At 46.1% G+C, this 19,097-nt stretch overlaps 1 protein-coding gene across 1 annotated transcript in view; it reads left to right on the top strand.

The window, feature by feature from the left end:
- The window catches only part of MAEL (maelstrom spermatogenic transposon silencer), a 1,183,486-nt gene that overhangs the window by 515,217 nt on the left and 649,172 nt on the right, over positions 1–19,097 (top strand). Inside the window, exon 5 of the mRNA XM_069635969.1 lies at positions 16,420–16,461. Coding sequence (XP_069492070.1) covers positions 16,420–16,461 — 42 coding nt within the window. The remainder of the gene's footprint in view (positions 1–16,419; positions 16,462–19,097) is intronic.

Here is a 19,097-nt window from a genome sequence, read left to right as displayed (position 1 = left end):
GCCCAAATCTGGCATCACGCGTCTCGGACACTGGCCACTGGCTGACTATGAACCACATTATCTACAATCCTGGCAAAAACCAAAATCCTAGTCTATGGGAAAACGCTCCTTACACCAACCTATCCCCTAGCCTCACACTCTAGGTCCCCCTACCAGCAACCTCCATCTTGGTGATAAACCTTGGATGCGAGCTGAATGTGGTTTTATTACCCCTAGCTCTTCAATTCCGTATCCAGAACCGGTTTCTTCTACCTATGCATCTGCGGTCATATCTTCCCATTCCTCATATATCACAGATTCTCTGCCATAACCTCCATCCTCTCCCACTTAGACTAGGCAAATTGCCCTTATCTAGGTGCACCAGCATTTTAGCTAAGGAAACTGCAAGGAATCAAAAACGCCACGCCTGCTCATTGGCCTCCCTCCCAGAGAACACATCAGCCCTACAGTCCTCCACTGGCTCCCTGTTGGTCGAAGAACTACCCTAAAGCCATGTGCATCACTCACTGTGCCATCCACAAAACTGACTCTGAATTTGACCAAGGCAATCTCACTTGCTATCACCCCTCCAGGACACTAAGATCGGGAACCCTCAGATTGAGCACAACGTCCCTCCTAGTAGTCCCCCCACCCCCCGCTTCCCCTTACAACTGGACCAGACTTGACAGATTCTCCCAAGCTCCGACCATCTGGAACTTGCTGCCCCTCCACATCTGCAACATTGACAATTACCTGGCATTCAGAAAGGCTGTCAACCTAGCTCTTTCCATCCTCTTTTTGAGTCCTGCCACACACTGATGGGATTGACACAGGCCCATACACACTGGGTCAAACCTGCCAACACACCGATCCTCCCACTCCAGCAGGCATGCCGGGAGCGTTCACAGCTGCACACCATAATCAACTGAGGAACCCCCCGCCCCCAAACCCACAGACAATCGTACATCACTCAACCTCCCACTACTCATACTCTCAATTTCGGGAGCTCTCCGCTGGCAAGCCAGCCAATCCTGTTTGACCAAGGAAAAGCAACACCAAAGATTAACACCAGTAGAGCTCAAGGTATGGGTAAAATTCTCCACGTCTGTGGACACATGCCGCAGGTACGACCGACATCCATGCCTTATAGAATGCAGCTATGACTATGCAAATCCTGTCTAGCAGCTTGCATAGCCGTCGACACAAACACCTGTCGTGCCTAAACACCTCTGATACTTGTATACAGCAACAACCTATGAAAAACGTCAGTCTACCTAGTGTTAAGGAGAATTCTCATCTATGGCTGATTCCCCTCACCTAGTGAGTCCCCCAGCAGCTGCTGGCGTTTATTTTTTTCCACTTGGTAAGAGTGAGAGCTTTTCCCCCACTCTTAACTGTTTTGCTATGTGTTTCTATCTGTTTTTGTGATTGTGGACTCTGAAGTACACCACTTCAGTAGCCCCTTTTTTGTGTCACAGCACCTTCAGTGCCGTGGCACAGGGTTGTCTTTGAGACTTCCCTCGACTCCTTTTCTGAGGCGACTACTGTCCCCAAAAAAGGGTAAAGTTGCAATTAACTTTAATCTACCACAGATCCAGTACACCCCATCTTCCATGGAGTACTGGAAAGGGTCAATTCTTATGCCTTTTTATCTGTACATCCTACAGCATTGTTTCGCTCTTAACATTTAGACTTGGCTGGTGGCATTGGTATCTACCCCAACTTTTCTACCGCAATTATATTAGATAAACGTGGTACTGTTCTTGGCTATTATATTAGCCTCGAACATAAGGCCGCTTGACCAAATCGTCTTTCTTTTGGCTCCGGTTGGGTTTATTCGCCATTTTTTTGTTAAAGTCCTTCTTGTGTTTTACTTTGCGCGGCAAACTAGGTTTGCCTTCTTTGTTCAATGTCTTTTGGCGGGCTTCTGCTCAGAAGCCCTCAAGGCGCCTGGGTGTCTAGGTGGGCTGAATGTGAGGGAGGAGTGTAGTCACCCCCTGCACAGGGTATCCTAGGAAACCCAAGTTGCACTTTGCCACGATTGGCTGAGGTGGTTGTCCGGGCTGGACAACCCCCCTGCTGGGTGATTGACAGCCAGGATGTGTGAATGAGGGTTTGTTGCATGAAAGGCAGGTCTCTTGGGCTAGAAGTCAGAGTCTCCACTGGAACTACAAGGAAACGAAGAGAAGCGGGCAGAACGACGGCTGCTGCAATTGCCTGGTATACTCTCCTGCCAGGGCTTTCTTATATACCTGCCCTGCAACGACTTAGAGAAGATGCAGTCCGGAGTCTTCTCTTGAGCTTGGTGGCGATAACAGCTCGTCTTCTACAGCAAGAGGATCCTCTTCCTTGGTCGAAATTGCTGCATGCTGCTGTAGTGGTCCGCATAGCCACCTGAAGAGCCTCTCCTGTTTTTAAGGAGCGCACCTTGTATTCATTGTTGCTGTTGCCGGCTTCATCCCTTTGTGGTGCAGACCCCCTTTAGACGTCGTCCTTCACAACAAAGCTCCAGGAATCGTGGGTCTGCGGGAAACCAACAGGAACAACTGCCAGGGCACCAGCTGCACCATTGGAATAAGGTACTGTGTTCTGCTTGAGGAAACTGGGTGAATCCCTTTTCTTCATATTCAAGGCTGCCCTTGTCTTCCCTCCTTCTTATAACTTTTGCTTCCGAACATTGACAATATCAAAGTACTCTTGGCTAATGCTGAATCGTGAACTGTCTATCGGTGTGATCTTCGACAACAGGTCTCCGGTTTCACTTAATCCTGGCTCTGGCCCTTTGACTTTTGAACTCCTGTTTCTGAGTGTTTCTCGATTCTGTCTGCCTAACCTAAATATTGCCTGTGATTTTTGCCTCCAACTCCATCTGGGTATCTCAGGTGCTACGTGTGTTTTTGCCCCGGTAGCATTTCATGTCACGGATACGCGTTTATTTAGTAGACCGAACTGTCAAGTGATCGCAACCGTATCCGCGGTATCGTGTTTTGTTCATAACACCTGTTCATTCAAACACAGGGTACTTACCTTGAGACATACTGTACAAAGTGAATTGGTTAGTTGTAGTATATTTAACGTGTGGTTTTGTTTAAAGTTTAATAGAAGTGTGTTTATAACTGATGGTTTAAAAATAAATGTACTTCTATTTTTCTACCTGAAACCTTGAGTCAGTGTTTGGTTGAGTCACAGTAATTGTGGTCCCTTTATGTAATCTCTGCTACTGCTCATATACTCTTGAGATAAGCCTGGCTGCTCTGCCACTGCTACCACTATGACATAGTAGTACAGGCTTGTACCAAAGGTAAACTTGTATTGCCACCTGTGGTCTTAATTGTGTGTAGTGGTCCCTAAGGGCACTGCACAGGATTCTGCCTAACAGGCACTGCACAGGATTCTGCCTAACACCTGGGCACACAATCTCCTGCACTAGCACTCTATCCTAAACCACCAACCGCACCTGCCCACATGCCTGACCTCAACAGCTTAGCCAGCCCTCCTAAACCCTAATCTGGCAGAATGCACACACACCTTATGGCTAAGAATCTCCCATACGATTTTTGGTCTCCAAGGGCGTTATCACCGCAAAGTGCATTGAGGCCATACAAATGGGACAGTGGCGTTATATAAATGAATACAATGGACTTCATTCCCATAACTACCGAAGAACTGCAATGAGGAAGATGAACTAAAGAATGCAGATCAAGGAAAGCCAGGAACACAGGCTGCGTTCTAGTAGTTTGCAAATACCTATGCCTGGAAGATTTAAACTAAGGGAGCAGCTCCTGAGACAGCGGCTGGGGAGAGAAAGCTTCCTCGCTGAACCAGCAGACAGACTGCTAGGCCGGAGAGGGAGATGTGGCGCAAACTGGTTCAAGAACCGAAAACGGGGACGCTGCCCGAAAGTAGTAACACGCTGCAGGAATGCCAGGAGCAAACAGGTTTTACATGTGTTTGGTGGCAGCCATTGGTTTACTGGAGCCTGAAGACACGAAGCAGAAGAGCCCAGCATGGACGGGTGGATGTAGGAGCCCAGAAACAGACGCTGCAACTGAAGATGAGACGCTGAACAAACACTGCCAGCTTACCACGAGTGAATACACCAGTCAAAGCTGCCAGCGCGTATTGACAGTGATGCCAAAACCCAGTAAACCTGAATGAAGTACATGAGGGAGACAGCAAAATAGTATTTCTGATGCAGGGAACAGAAGGAAAACGGCTTTCAATATTGGCAGTTTGAGATGCATATAGCAAAGAAGCACTTCTAGTATAAAATACCAGGCAAATAAACTATTAGAAAAGGGAGGAACAAGATAATATCCACTTTGGAGAGGTGTGCATAGCCCACCTGAGACAAGCCATGGCAGGAAAATATACCAGGCAATTTTAAAGTGTAAGGAACATATATAAGAAAGCCCTGGCAGGAGATTATACCAGGCAATTGCAAGGGAGTGCGTCCAAGAAAGACCTGGAAGGAGAATATACCAGGCAGTTTCAACTGTGTGTATATAAAAGGAACCCTTGGTAGGGATGTCAGCCAGGAAAGGACAAGTTGAACGACAAGTTGAACATTGTATAGCGATTACATGCATTAAAGAGGTCCTGAGAAAAGCAAATCAGGAATAGCAAAAAGACTGTACTGATCACAAGAGTGCTGGAAACCTGGCAGGAGAGTATGCCAGGTAGCCTAAGACAAAGCCACATTGTGTTGCACACTAATTTAGTTTTCTAAAGAGCAAACTCGAACGGATATTGTTGAATAAGCAACCAAGAGAAGAGAAATCCTGGGCAATGGAAATCACCCTCTGGAATAAGGAATGCTCTTCTGTTAAAATATTTGTGTTGGGAGTTACGCAGTTTACTTGTTGAGCATTTGCAAACCAGGTAAGGCCAAGGACATTCCCCTTTAGTATTTTATTAGAATGTGAAGCCCAGAATAGTACTTTGGACACTAAACGGTTTTGCTTTGGACATCCCGACCTTGATAGACCCTTAGTTTTGGTTTTAGGTAGGGAAACTCCTCTTGAAGCAGGTACAGAGGCATTGTCCCACCCCCTCTTACTTTAATAAATGTTATGGCCAAAAACCACAAGTCTGTGTCTCATTCCTGGTTACTCACAACACCTTAACTTCTCCATACTGGTTGCCCAGGTGGGATCCTCATACACTAATGCCTATTTGGTCCTAAAGATGGCATTCTGCCAATCTTCTGACTATTGCCTGCCTTTCTAGGTAAAGTTATATGAAGTCACCCAATGCTTAGTAATTATTATGCTTTTTAATAACTGTCAGCAGTTGGTGCATTTCTACTGAATCGAAGTATACTGTGGTACCTCATAGTTGTGTATGTAATTGGCATCATTACAATAGTGTTGCCTGAGTGCAGTGTTATTCATTGGTATAGATTACCTGAAGATTATTTTATAACGAGCGGTTATCAAAACTGTGTGTGGACATTTCTTTGTGGGGGAGCTTGGGGACTCACTGTACCAACCGGCATCACCTTCCTTGAGTCTCAGCCTTGGTTGCTCATCCATAGCTACTATTGGAGAGCCTTGACTGGTGTGCTCTGTGCCTCTATATAGTGGGCAGAAGTACAGATACCCCCCTCCAGTCTTTACGACCCCTACTGGCAATTGCTTGCTCAGTGGTCCGGACCATCCTGAAGTGTTTGTTGGTACCATCCCAGATGTTGGGGGAGAATTCTCATTCAATGGCTAATTTCCCTTACCTAGTGAGTCCCTCAGCAGCTTTGCTGGATTTCTGGAGTTTATATTTTCCACCTGGTAAGAGTGTGAGCTTTCTCCCCCCCTCCCCCCACTCCTACCTGTGTTTTGCCATGTGTATTTCTACTGTTTTTGTGATTGTGGACTCGGAGTACACCACTTCAGTAGCCCCACTCTGTTACACAGCACTTTCAGTGCAGTGACACAGGGTTGTCTCTTAGACTTCACACCGACTCCATTTTCTGGGGCTGACTACTGTCCCCCAGAAAAGGGTATAGTTGCCATTAACTTTACTTAGTCCCTTTTTAACCACGGATCTAGTACACCATCTTATATGGAGTATTGGAAAGGGTTAATTCTTAGCCCTTCTTATCTGTGCCTCCTGGAGCATTGTTTCGCTCCCTTAACATTAAGACTTGGTTGGTGGCAGTGGTACCTACTCTAATTTTCCTACCGCGGTTATATTATATAATGTGGTAACGTTTTAGGCTATTTTAGTAGCCGCGAACTTTAAACCCGCTTGCTCAAATACTTTTTATTTCGCCCCGGTTGGGTTTAATCACAATATCTTTTTGTTAACCTCCTTCTTGGGTCTTTCTTTGCGCGGCAAACCAGATTTGCCTCCATTGTTCGCTGACATTTTGGCGGGATTCTGACCAGAAGCCCTCCTTTGGCATCTGGGTGTCTAGGTGGGCTGAATGTGAGGGAGGGGTATAATCACCCCTGCACGGGGTCTTCTTGGAGACCCGAGTCACACTTTGTATTGATTGGCTGAGGTGGTTGTCGGGGCTGGACATCACCCTGCTGAGTGATTGACAGCCATGCTGTGTGAATGGGGGATTTTGGCATAAAAGGCAGGACTCTTGGGCTAGAAGGCAGTCGCCACTGGAACTGCAAGGAACTGAAGAGAAGCATAGAAGACTGCTGCTGCAACCCCGAATCCCGGTGAAGCCCTGCTGCAGTCCTGAGCTATCTACCCTTCAATGACAAGAGAAGATCCAGTCCGGAGTCGTCTTCCCTTGAGCCTGGTGGGATCAACAAGTTCACCCTTTCTTCAGACAGAGAATCCTCTCCTGGGTCGAAATCACGGCTGTGCTGTAGTGTTCCGGATAGCCATAAGAAGAGCCCTCTCCTGATTTAAAGGAGCGCGCCTTTTATTCATAGTTGTCTTTCGCTGCTGCTGGCCTCATCCCTTGGTAGGCCAGATCGCTCCAGACGCCCTGCTTGTCCCCACGACTGAAGCCGCAGGAACCGTGAGTCTGCAGGAACTACTGCCATGGCACCAGCTTTTCTCCAACGGAATAAGGTACTGTGCACATTTGGTCGTTCTCTCCGACTGACCATCTGGAATCGGGGTAAACACTTTTCCTCTGACAATTTATACGGTCTTTCTTCCCTCTTATAACTTTTCCTTCATCTGACAATATCTAAGTGCTCTTGCCATCTCGAATCTCGACCTGTTCAACGTGTGATCCTCGGCAACTGAGCATCTGCTCCATTGACACTGGCGCAGGCCTATTGACTTTAATCTGTATCTTTGAACGAGTCCTCCGATTCCCTTGCCTAGACAAAAGTATTGCCTGTGATTTTATTCCCATATCCCTTGTTTGAAATTCTAAAGTACAAAGTGTGTTAACTCCGTGAACATTTCTATCCATGGGTACGCGTTAGTATCGCAACACCGGTCTGTCAAATCTTAATGTACTTACCTTGAATTTGCTGGAACAAGTGGAAGTGGTTGTGTGGTGTATTTTACATGTGATTTTGAATTTATAGAAGTGAAGTGTTTTTATGAACAGATGGTTTAAAATGTACTTTTATGTTTTACCTGAAACATCGAGTCAGTGTTTGCTTGAGTCACAATTCTGGTCCCTTTGTGTAATCTCTGCTACTGCTCATATACTCTTGAGATAAGCCTGGCTGCTCTGCTACTGCTACCACTATAACATAGTAGTACGGGCTTGTACCAAAGGTAAAACTTGTATTGCCAACTGTGGTCTTAATTGTGTGTAGTGGTCCCTAAGGGCACTGCACAGGATTCTGCCTTACGCCAAATAACCCAGTTCATGGGATCAGGCATAACATTCAGAGTGTTGCACCATCACAGGAGAGGGTGGACAGGCAGTTACTAACTTGAAACTACTCTGAATTCAAGCAGTTTGTACCCCTCCTCGAGAGGTCATCCTTTATTAATTGGGCATTTGGTATTGGCCACTTTGGTTGACTTGCATACCGGCTGAATCACGTTTTGCTATATTTTTTCTTTTACTGCAAGAAATATAGATGGTGAGTTGGGTATATAACTGGATAGGAGGAGGTAGGAGTCGGTGGTAAAAAATTGGTAAAATGTGTTGCTGCAGTCTAGGAAAGCCACGAATACTGGAGATGAACATTTGAGAATGAGTTTAGGAGTCCATCTATTGGTTCACCACCCTATGGCTCTGCCATCAATTCAGATAATCCCTTTGATTTGGTGGGGGGGGAGGGTGAGAGTCTGTGGGGTGGCGTAAAAGGACCAAACCCTTTCATGCACTAGGGCCTTTGTCAGAGTTGTTTGCTCACTGCATTCTGACAACGTTTTGACCTCCTATATAAAAGTTCTAAATCCATCAAATGGGAGCTCGAATGAGGTCTACCCATCAAAAGCATGATGCATTTTAGACTTGCACCACCAACCTCGTCCATTATGTCAGCAAATGTGGAAATGAGGCCCAAGATGCTATTCTCCTACGAGGCCTAGCAACTGGATCCTCAAACAGGACTTTCCTATCAAAGCTCAGCTTTAGGACAATTGGTGTGAAGCATGTAGTCTTATACTCAGAGGGTGGGTGGACTACATCACCAGTAGCTTTGAAAGTTCTTCAAATCTGAAATGCTGACCATAGAACTTTGCAACTCCCGGCGTGTTCCAGGACCTTGCCTTCCTACAGGGCGCTCCTTGTTCCCATGGATCTGACCAGTTTGTTTTCATTCAAATACATAGGATATTTAGGGGATTGCAGGAAGTCTTAGGTTCTGTCTGGAATGCTATGCGAATGTGCGATCATGACCCAATAATGCAGTGAGCTCATCCCAAGTGCCTTTTTGAGGTATGGTGACAGTCTCTCAGTACCAGCAGGTTCGGTCATCTGATCCTTTTGAGGTGCGAAATTGGATAGCCTGATGCACCTAAACCATAGAGGTTGCACTGAGAACATGTGGTTCTGTCAATGGTGTGCCTTCAAGAATATGCACGATGCTAGTACAAAGAATGTGGTCATCTATTTATCTAGCTAGAACAGGGCTCTAACGTGCATTTGGAAGCCACAGGCTACTGTGCAAAAGGACCCAACATGCCTTTGTTCTTAGCTGATCAATCAAGCACTTTGAAGTGTTTGCTACATTATGATTCATTTTGGTTTTCCGGCCTAACCCTTTCTGGGAGCTGAACACTGCTAGCCTAACTCGTGTCCTTTTTATGCACATTCACAGGGTAGCTAAGTCCTAGACAATAGTATTCTTACTAGTAATTTCATCAGCTAAAAGTGTAGGAGAGATCAGGCACTCTACAATTGGATCCTTTCTATAAAGACAAGGTGGTGCTCATCCCCATTCCCTACTGAAGCGATCCAAATATGCAGTTAATTGGGCCTTAGATTGTTTGGTATATGTAAAACTTCAAATATAAACAGCCAAACCGTTGACTTCATGAACGTTGGTTGTACTTATTGGACCCAAGACATGGGCTAACGTGTTGGATTACAGCTTGTATTTACTACTATCCTATTTTGGCAAGAAAGTCTTGGGGTGCAATGACTACTCATTTGAGAGGCAAAGCTGCAGTTCTATTTTTCGGTGCTAGAACCTTGCTCTGGCATGAGTTATTGCCTGGAAGTCCTTGCATTCTTTCCAACCATGTTTGCTTGATTGCAGGCTCCAGATTGGAGTTATCAGTGGGGCAAGTGATGTCTGGTTTTAAGGTAGGACCATCCTTTCCCAATGTTCCCACTGTTTATTGCAGAGTTGGTGATGCCAACCAAAATTTCAAAGCACAACCATTTGGCCACTGTTCTGCAATGCTAACACAAATTAACTGCTCACACCCACTTAATACGGGACATAAGCAGCGAAAAAGCTGTGGAAAAACTGCCTCCCCCCCCCCACCCCTGATTGGTAGAATTAAAATGTGACTTGATGGGCAATACAATAATTCTTTTTTTGTAAAGCCCAGTTTCCCAGTGGAATTGGCACAAATTTTGATTTCTTAGCATTGGCTAAGATATTTCACTGGAGTTCCAGTTGCTATAGTAACGTTCACATTTGGAGTTTTGTTTTGCACTTTTTATCCCATCTGTATACTTCACTTAAAAAATATCACCTTTAAATGGTTTTCAGTGAATATATAACATCGGCTAGAATGCTTGGGTGACATCTAAATTGTAAAAGATTTGGGGGCGTTGGTTGCTCATTTTTTAATTGTAATGTGTTTTTTTTTTTTTTTTTTTGCTGTATTGTTTCTCTCTTGAAAGGCGTCAATCCTCAATGACAATACTTTGCCTGCACATATGATTGGATTAGGAAGTACTATCCATCCTGAGCCCGAAAATGCTAGCACTTTACCATTCTAGGTAAAGTTGCTGCTTTTTTTGATAGGTGAATGTCACACCTGACAGCCTAGATTAAGATCTGAGTATAAGGCTAGTCTTGGGAACATAACTGCCCAGGCAAATCTACACACCTGAAACAAAGCGTGAAAGCGGAAAGTCACTTGTGCAAGAAAAGGTAGGCAAGTGAACAGAAATGTACCTTTGAGTGAATTCTCATTTCATATATCTAGCTAAAACATTAGCTTTCCTGAGTTCCACTATAGGCATTAGGGTTTCCATTTTTATCTTTCTCAGATAACATGCAATCCCACATGTCTCCTTTGAACACTTTCATTTTCAGTGAGAAATTCCACATCGAGGTGGAGTATGCGTCCTTTGAAAGCTTTTATGCTAATGCATATTTTCTGTATTGCTGTGACATTTAAAATTGCTGCAAATTCTCTGCCTGGCTCGGCGACTGGGGAAGGAAGCTTGAAGATCTACAGGTATGTAAAATCTTTTTTTTTCTTTGCTGTTGCACAGGAGCTTTATTTGAAGTGCTGTTTACTTGTATATTTTCCAGCATGGGGGTCTTACATGGATTCACATGCTCATGAATATTTCGTCAGATTAGGAATCCTTTGTAAAAAGCTTTTGCTTTAAAGCATCTATAGGTTCTTGCTGTCACTTTGGGGGTCACATTGCCACAGCCAATGACATTCGCCATCCCTGGAGGTCATTTTCTGATTTTTACCACACATGTTCTTGTTGGCAGTCCTCGTGTTTCGCTCCTTGGAATTCGATCACTTTTTTGCCTATTTTTGCAAGAAACTTTCTTGGTCTTCAAGTCGTGTTGACTACTGGCTGCAGGGAACCGTTGCCGGATGAGATCCTTTCCATCGCCTGATCTATAACCCGTTGGCGGTGCAGGTCCAGGCTTCAGCCTTCTTCATTCACATGGCGGATGCCACAAGGATAAGTCTCGTCGGAGCCTGCAAGAATTACTGCATAACATCGAAGAAGTGCATCTACTGCCTGCCTCCCGACCAAGATGCAGATGGATGTTCTATAAGCCAGGTATTTTCCAAGATGCAGAATTAACGCCATACGAGGTTGGGGGCGTGAATTGAGGAAGGTAAGGCCTCTGACGTTGCCTTTGTGCACGGTCTTGCCTTTTTCAGGGTCGACAGGCCCAAAGAGCGTGCTCCCTGTTACAAGACGTTTAGATCCTCTGAGGACACTTCCCAAGGAAAGAGTCAAAAAAAGGCAAATCCTCCAATGTTCCAACAACTAAGTTGACGGCTGCCGCAGATCCCAAATCCGAGAGGCTTAGTCACGTGGGCAGGTTCCGTCTGGGGGGAAATCGCTGATGCAGCAGTCCAGCATAAGAACTCATCTAAGTGCTACCCGTTCAAGGACTGTCGGCTGCTCCACCATCAACCTCGTCATCACTGTCAGACTTCAGTTTCATCGCTTCTTTTCCTAGGGGCTCCAATTTGGAGAGAGATGCCTCTAGCTCTCCATTTTCTCCCTAGACCCACCAAGTGTGTGCCACTCTTCACCCTGTCTTCTTTGGGGCCTCCCAAGATACCACCACCACCACCAATTGTGCACTCACCCAGTTCTGAGGATCACCTGCCAGAGGGCTTTTAGGGGAGCCTGATCCTATTTTGTCACTGCCGCAGCAAGGGGTCTCCATCTCTGCATTTTAGCCCTTCGCCTCAAACCCAGCACCCACTCCTGCATCAAGAGATGTCATTGGACATTTTGACCCCTCTAAACATGCTGGTGTCTAAAATCCAGCAGCATCTACAAGCTGCTCCCATACCTGCTCAATCAAGGAGCCCTCTGAGGCCTTCCCGAATCCAGCTGACTTTCTCATCCAACTCCCATTACCCCTCTGCCTTTGCAGGTTGCACCTCCTCCCGTGTTGGAATGAGCAATCCAGACACCAATACGGTCGCAACACAGGAAAACCAGGGTACTGGGTAGCCTCCTGACATTGATGTGCCACTGGAGGGACTCCACCAGACAATCAGTTTGTTTTATTCCATGATCTCCAAGGGCAGCAAAGCCATTCAACCTCGTGCCTAAAGAGGCAGGGTTCCTTTTCGAATGACTGGAGTCCTCCAACGGCACTATTGTTTCAGTTACCCTTTTGGATGACATTTGTGAGGATGGACTGTTGGTCATGAAGACCCCCTACGACAATTCTGGCAAAATGGATAGTTTGGAGAAAAAGTACTGGGGTCCCTGACTCGGCCCCAAAGTGCCTTTGATCCCAACCATCGCCAGACTGGGGTCTCGGCTGCGGCTAGTAAGAGGTCCTCAGTCCATCTTCCTCTTCTATGGTTCCTCCTGACCGGGAGGGTAAAGAGCTTCATGCGACTGGGAAGCGTATCAAGACTGCGGCTACTATCAAGGCTGCCAATACCCTAGCAATTCTCTCGAGGTATGGCAAAGCTTTGATACAAGCTGGTACCCATCCACTTCCTTCTGGAGGACAAAGCAGAGGCCCTGGCAGCGTTCTGAGGGGAGTAGCCTCCAACCATTCGATTAGTCGCCTTGGGCATCGCTGATTTGGTTTTTGGCAGATGGGCTATGGATTGGCCCTCCTGGGCAAAGGTTTGCTCAAGGCCACCGACTTACACACATGTGCAGGCCAAGGTAGTGGAAATGCCATTAGATGGTAACCTCTTTGGGAAGGTGGTAGACACCCTGCAGGCAATAAAAACAGACAGAAAAAAATTATTTGGGCACTCCCCCCAACAGAGGCCATCTTTTTGCCCCTCTATATGGAAAGTCTTGTTCTTTCAAAGGCTTCACCTCGCTCCATCGCCAGCCTTCCCGTTGAACCACCCTGGAGGCCTATAGGGTAAGGTCCCAGGTTTGCAGAAGTGGCAACCAGTGCCATCGCCCTCCATCCAGGACGCAGACTCCTAAACAGGCTGTCACAAGGGAATTAAGATCTATCCTTGCCTGGCCAATTTCCAGCACGTGAGCACGATCGGATCAGCCAATCTGGCATCCAGACCCTAACTTTTCTGGGATTAGTGCTGCATAGTGCCATCTCAGAATGCGCTATTCCTGGATCCCACCTTTACATACTGTCTAGCAGCCCCTTCGGAAGTGAGAGTGAAGGCCATCCTGGAAAACATCCAATGGCTATCGACCACTTTCTTTGCAATGGTCCGATCCATCAAGTCTGTGCTGGGGATGATAGCCTCCTAGTTCCCTTTTGCAGACTACAGATGGTCGTTCCAGAATTTCTGGATGCCAGATGACAGCAAGTCACCTGTGCTTTTAGTCAGGCCTTGTAATGGTGGTCTATTCACCTGCATCTTTTGCAGGGTGTTTCCTTTCTAATCCCTGCATTTCAGGCAATCGTTACTACAGGCGCCTCTCTGGAGGGTTGGGGAGCCCACACATGACATTCTTATGCCAGAGGCCTCCGGCTCCCGAAGGGGAGTTGCACATTAACCTCCTGGAACATCCACCACCATGTTTTACATTAGTAAACTGGTCAAGATGCACTCCCCCGCTCTCATGAGGTGCAGATCTATGGTACTGGGTCATCGCTCAATGGATGTTTCTCATCCCATTTCACCTGACTGGTGTTCAGAACAGTCGCACATTCTCATCGGGGGAACTGCAGTCCTGCCTTGAATGGGAGCTTCAGCAAGCTCAAGTGTTTTGTCTCTTCGGCGAGTGGCGGGGTCTATCGAATATTGACTTTTGCTACACCTACCAATGCCACGTGTCAGAAGTTTGCCAGCTGCGATCCTCAGTGTCTGGGGGAAGCCTTTTCATCCCCTTGGAGAGGGCATCTTCCAGAATGCATTCCTACCGATACCTGTGTTGCTAGAAGTGATCAGCACACTCGGACGTTGCCACTGCAAGATGATCCTCATTGCACCAGCGTGGTCCAGGCAGATCTGGTACTTGGACCTTCTCCATCTGTCAGTGGTTCCAGCCATCAAACTGCCTCCACTTCAGACTTTCTCTCCAGAGAAGGAAGGTCAATTCTGCACCACAACTCGCTGTCTGAGCCTCACGGCCTGGCTCCTGCAGCCCTACAATTTAGATACTACTTGTCTTTGGAATGCAGGAACATTCTAGCCAAGGCCAGGACCCTTCTATGCTTGCTGCCAACACAAGTGGAAGCGCTTCTGTGTGGTGCCGGCCACACAGATTTCTGTGCTGCGTGTGACAGTGCGACGGCTTCTGTATCTGCTCACTTGTCGGGTCTGGCCCTGCCCATGCATCTATCAAGGTCCACGTGGCTGCCATTTCCTGGTACACCCAGGCTCGTGCAGGTTTTCCCTGTGGTTGCACAGAACAGTCCCTCCAGTGAATGCTCCTGCCCCTGTGTGGGAGCCAAATCTGGTACTGTCTAAACTGATGGGTGGCAATCACCTCGGCCAGACGGCTTGGGGGGGCATACAGGCTCTCTCCTGTAAGATTCCGAATTTGTCATTCGATTCCGCTAAAATGGTTTTGCAATCTCATCCTTTCTTCATGCCAGAAGTCCTGTCACTTATCTAAATGAGCCTTTTTGTGTTACCAGTTTTCTTTGCAAACCCGTTGCCTGCTGAAAGATCTTTGCAGTCACTGGAAGTTGCATGTTCCTTGAAGCTTTATGTAGCGCACATAAAGGACTTTCGAAAGACTTGTCGACTTTCCATAAATTTTGGACCTGTGGGACATGGGCAAAGCCCAGTCCAAGGCTTTGATCTCCAAGTGGCTCTCTGGCTGTCGCACATTGCCATCTAGTCCCCTGCCAGGCCAGCTGAGGGCCCATTCCACCAGAGCCATCGCAGCGATTGCAGTTTTTCTCTGGTTTCCCCAGTGTTGCATCTGCAGGGCTGCTATGTAGAGATCTACCCACTCTTCACGAGATTGTGTTGACCGGGATTCTGGGGAATCATCCCGGGTAGGCCAAGCAGTGTATCACAACCAGTTTGCATGAGGCGAGTCTGTTCCCGGGGTAAGTGTATTACTTCTGTGAGCCTTACCACCTTCCTTGGTTGTAGATCTGCTGCTGTGTAATTTTATTCATGTAAGACTCCTTGCTGTAGAAGGAACAAGGAAAAACAGGGTGGCTCTGGATTGTTGCGCCAGCCTAAATAGTCATGATTTAAATGATAGGTGTCATTAGCAAGATAAAGGTTTGAAATTGGTTGACTGCAATTTTATTCTGTAAAATCAAACAGTTCAGCCCTTAGGCCTTAGGCTGAACTGTTGAATTATGCAGAATAAAATTGCAGTTAACCAATTTTACATCTTTATCTTGCTAATAACACGTATGGTATGATCATTTAAATCATGACTATTTAGGCTAGCTCAACAATCCAGAGCCACCCTGTTTTTCCTGATGTCCCTTTTGAGGTTGGGAGTAGTCTAAGCTATGGCAGTGCAGCAAGCTCCATTACACGTTGGGACATCAAGCGCCCAGTTGGATCTACTCACTTTACTTTAATCTGTAGAAGGAGCACGTTACCGTTAACTCCGGTTCTCCAGCATGGGTCTTGCATGGATTCACAGGAAACCCTCCCTCCATCCCCTCTGGCTCTTGTTTCATTCTGCCTCTTTACATGCGTGACAATCATCTGAAGATGGCACCCAGGGGTGGAGCTTAGGAGGACAAATGCCATTGGTTGGAGCAGTCTGACCTAAAGTCACATTAATAAGCTATAGAAGTGACTAGCAGCTTTAGCTTTAAAGCAAAACTGCTTTAATATTACTGATGACCCCCAGCCTGGCAATGGAATATTCATGAGCGTGTGAATCCATGTAGGATCATGCTCTAGAACATGAGTTACAAGTAACTGGTTTCATTTGGCGATATGTTCATGTAGGCATATCTTCCCAGTCGATCCCTGAGAATCTTTTGAAATACTAGACAATTGCTAGAAAGATTAAAAATATGGTGTTGGCCATGTTAACCTCCCTGTCTCCCAAAATGTGCAATCTATTTGCCTCATTTTAGATTTGTGCAGGTGCTTACTTTTAATGTTAGTATTGCTTACACACGTTCTCAAACTGACACAGTGCAAAGTTGCTGCGATTGAGTAGCAGAAGTGATCTGGGTAAGGAGCTATACGGAAAAGTTGGGTTTCACTCAAGTCTAATGGTTTAAACTTTTATTTCAGGCACGATTCCTCGTGGATTCCGCTTTCATTGCCAAGCTGCAAGTAAGTACACAAGTGCGTTTGTAATTTGTTTTTGAAACGAGATTTGAAACATTTTAACGTAGCCTCTGACACTGGGCTTGGTGGTAGTTGCTAATTTTGAGAGCGTAGCACTCACCACTGCCTAATTGGATAGACTTGGTTATTTGCAGTTTTGTACAAGATCAATATTCGGTTTTATGTGAATATTGAAGGTGGCTCACAAAAAAGACAAATTATTTTTAGATAATTCTGATGCAGACTTCACCCCCAAACCTACTCCCATTATTCCTGCACCCTCCTTATCTCTGTCCCTATGCTACCCCTAACGTATTTAAATATCCCCAAATGCATACGCCAATACCCACGCACCTTAACCCCACACTAACACGCACACACACACACCTCTTCCCACGTCTGTATTCTCCTGCCTGTCTTATCAGTCTGTTGGCCCCTGCACGCACTCGTGTGGGGCAGGGGCTTGACAGATTTAGAAAGACTAGCTCTGCGCATTCAGGGCTGTCTTTCTAAATTCTTTTTTCCGATTTAAAGACCTTTTCACTCACCCAGTATTCAGTACCAGGCTCCTATTTGTAGGTGAAGTAAGGAACTCTTCTCTGCACACGTTTTCAAGTACACTAGCGAATCATGTAGCACAAGGGAGCAGGGGGATTCCCTTGGTTCACTTATTGGTAACAGTGGCTGAGCAATTGACGCAAAGCTTTTTGAATGGGAATGGAGTTGATAAGGGTGCACAATAACAAATTATGTTCACGCAATTCCCACTTATTGATGTATTTTCCTAATGAATATCTTTCTCCTGCAGTTTACTAGTCTTTTAAATGTCTCCCTGTGAAAGTGTTTGAATGTTGTGGGTGGGCACAGCTATTTGTCGTTTTCCTTCTTATACAGAATTGTTTTTAAAGAATTTGGTGCAAATCCAATAAACTGCGCACAAATACTGGAAAGGAAAAGAACAACCAAGGCTAGATGGACTTCGGTGTGGGCTGCACACCCGAACATCCATTCTGTGGTTTTAATGTCATTCATATTAATTCTCATTCACTTTGTGCTACTTTTTCATAAATTTACATTTTGACACATGTTTTGTTCTATGTTTGCCAGTTGGATGTCTCTGTGAATGCACCCATGGCTGATGCATTTCGGACTCCAGTCCTTCCTCTGGGTGTACATAAGGCATCTTGATTAAATCGATCAACAGATAGTTTGGCATCCCTGAGATGTGATATTTATCATACCCAACATTTTCAAAACCATCAAATTATCAGTGCATATTTACAAAAGGTGTTGATCACCATAATCCATATTCTGCATTCATACAAATAGAATGCAATAATCCATTATGTCGGTGTATATTGGGCCACAAGACATACTTTCAACAACATGAGAGAAAAATAAAGCGGCGTCAATCAAAAACCTTGCGGTTAAAGTAATACGATTTCGAGTGGATTGTATCCTCCAATGTATTCCTCATCTTTGATTCCATCCAGCTTCAGCTGCTTCGGAAATTTTTTCGGCAGGGGACGCCGTGCGTCGATGTCTAGTCGATGGTCCCTCGAAGGCCTCTGTCATCGCTCAGACACTCGCACGCCATCTAGCCCGGTTGATCGAAGGAAGGAGGACCTTCTAGGAAGCCGAGCGAGAGACCGGTCGAGTCGACCGCTAGAGGTCACCGGCAACGAGACTGAACATACCTTGAAGGGCAAGTCTTCGAAGAGCGCCTCGACGCCCTCTAAGCCAACAAAGTTGGGTACTGCGTCAGCGCTATCGACGCCTTTGTCCATGACGACCCCGAAGCCCTTGACACCGAACTTCCAGCTTGGAAGAGAGAAAGAAAAGGCTAACACACCTGTGATGCATTCAGGACCCATTAGCACTCCACCTCTTCCAGAAAAGGTTTTCAAACCTCTCCCTAGGAAGGAGTTTTTCAAATCCTTGACCTCCATTTTTGAGGAACAAGAGAAATCCGATGAGGAGAATGTACCTTTTGGGCTCGAATATGGTGCTCCAAATGTCCCAGAATGCCTAATTTCAGAAGAAAGCATGATGAAGGATCTGGTTGAATCATTGCACAATGCAAGTGCTATTGATACGTCCCCAGAAAATGAATTTGGTAGACCAGAGCCAGGTGAACATGCCAATCCATCATACCACCAATTAATGACTAAAGTAATAGATTTAGGAATGGGCCAGACCTCCAGCCCAATTTGTTCAAGATGATTTTACAGACATATTGGACCATGGTCCTACTGAAGACCCAATTCTACCTTTCCATGTGGCCTTACAAAATAGGGTGGCCAAAAATTGGGAGACTCAAGATTCTATTCCTACAGTGAATAAATCCCTTGCTTCAAAATACCGCCCTGCTAATAGCTACCCCAGGCGATCTGTCTAAACATCCCTCTCCCGAGAGTTTGGTCATACAGGCAGCCACAGCTTCTAACAAGATTGCATACCCTTCTATCCCTCCAGACAGGGACGATGAGCATGTGGATGGCCGGGCACGGAAGGTATTTTCAGCTGGGAATATGGCATTAAAATCAGCCAACTCCACATGTGCCTTGGCAACGTTTTCGTACACTCTGTGGGAGTGCATTGCGATGGCGGCAGAGCACATACCAGAAGGGGAGGAAAGGGAA

The sequence above is a fragment of the Ambystoma mexicanum genome, chromosome 7p, assembly GCF_040938575.1.
Source record: "Ambystoma mexicanum isolate Mex_15411 chromosome 7p, UKY_AmexF1_1, whole genome shotgun sequence".
In the NCBI taxonomy this organism is placed as follows: Eukaryota; Metazoa; Chordata; class Amphibia; order Caudata; family Ambystomatidae; genus Ambystoma; species Ambystoma mexicanum.
Note: the sequence above shows the minus strand (reverse complement) of the source record. Positions and strands in the feature narration are given on the sequence as shown.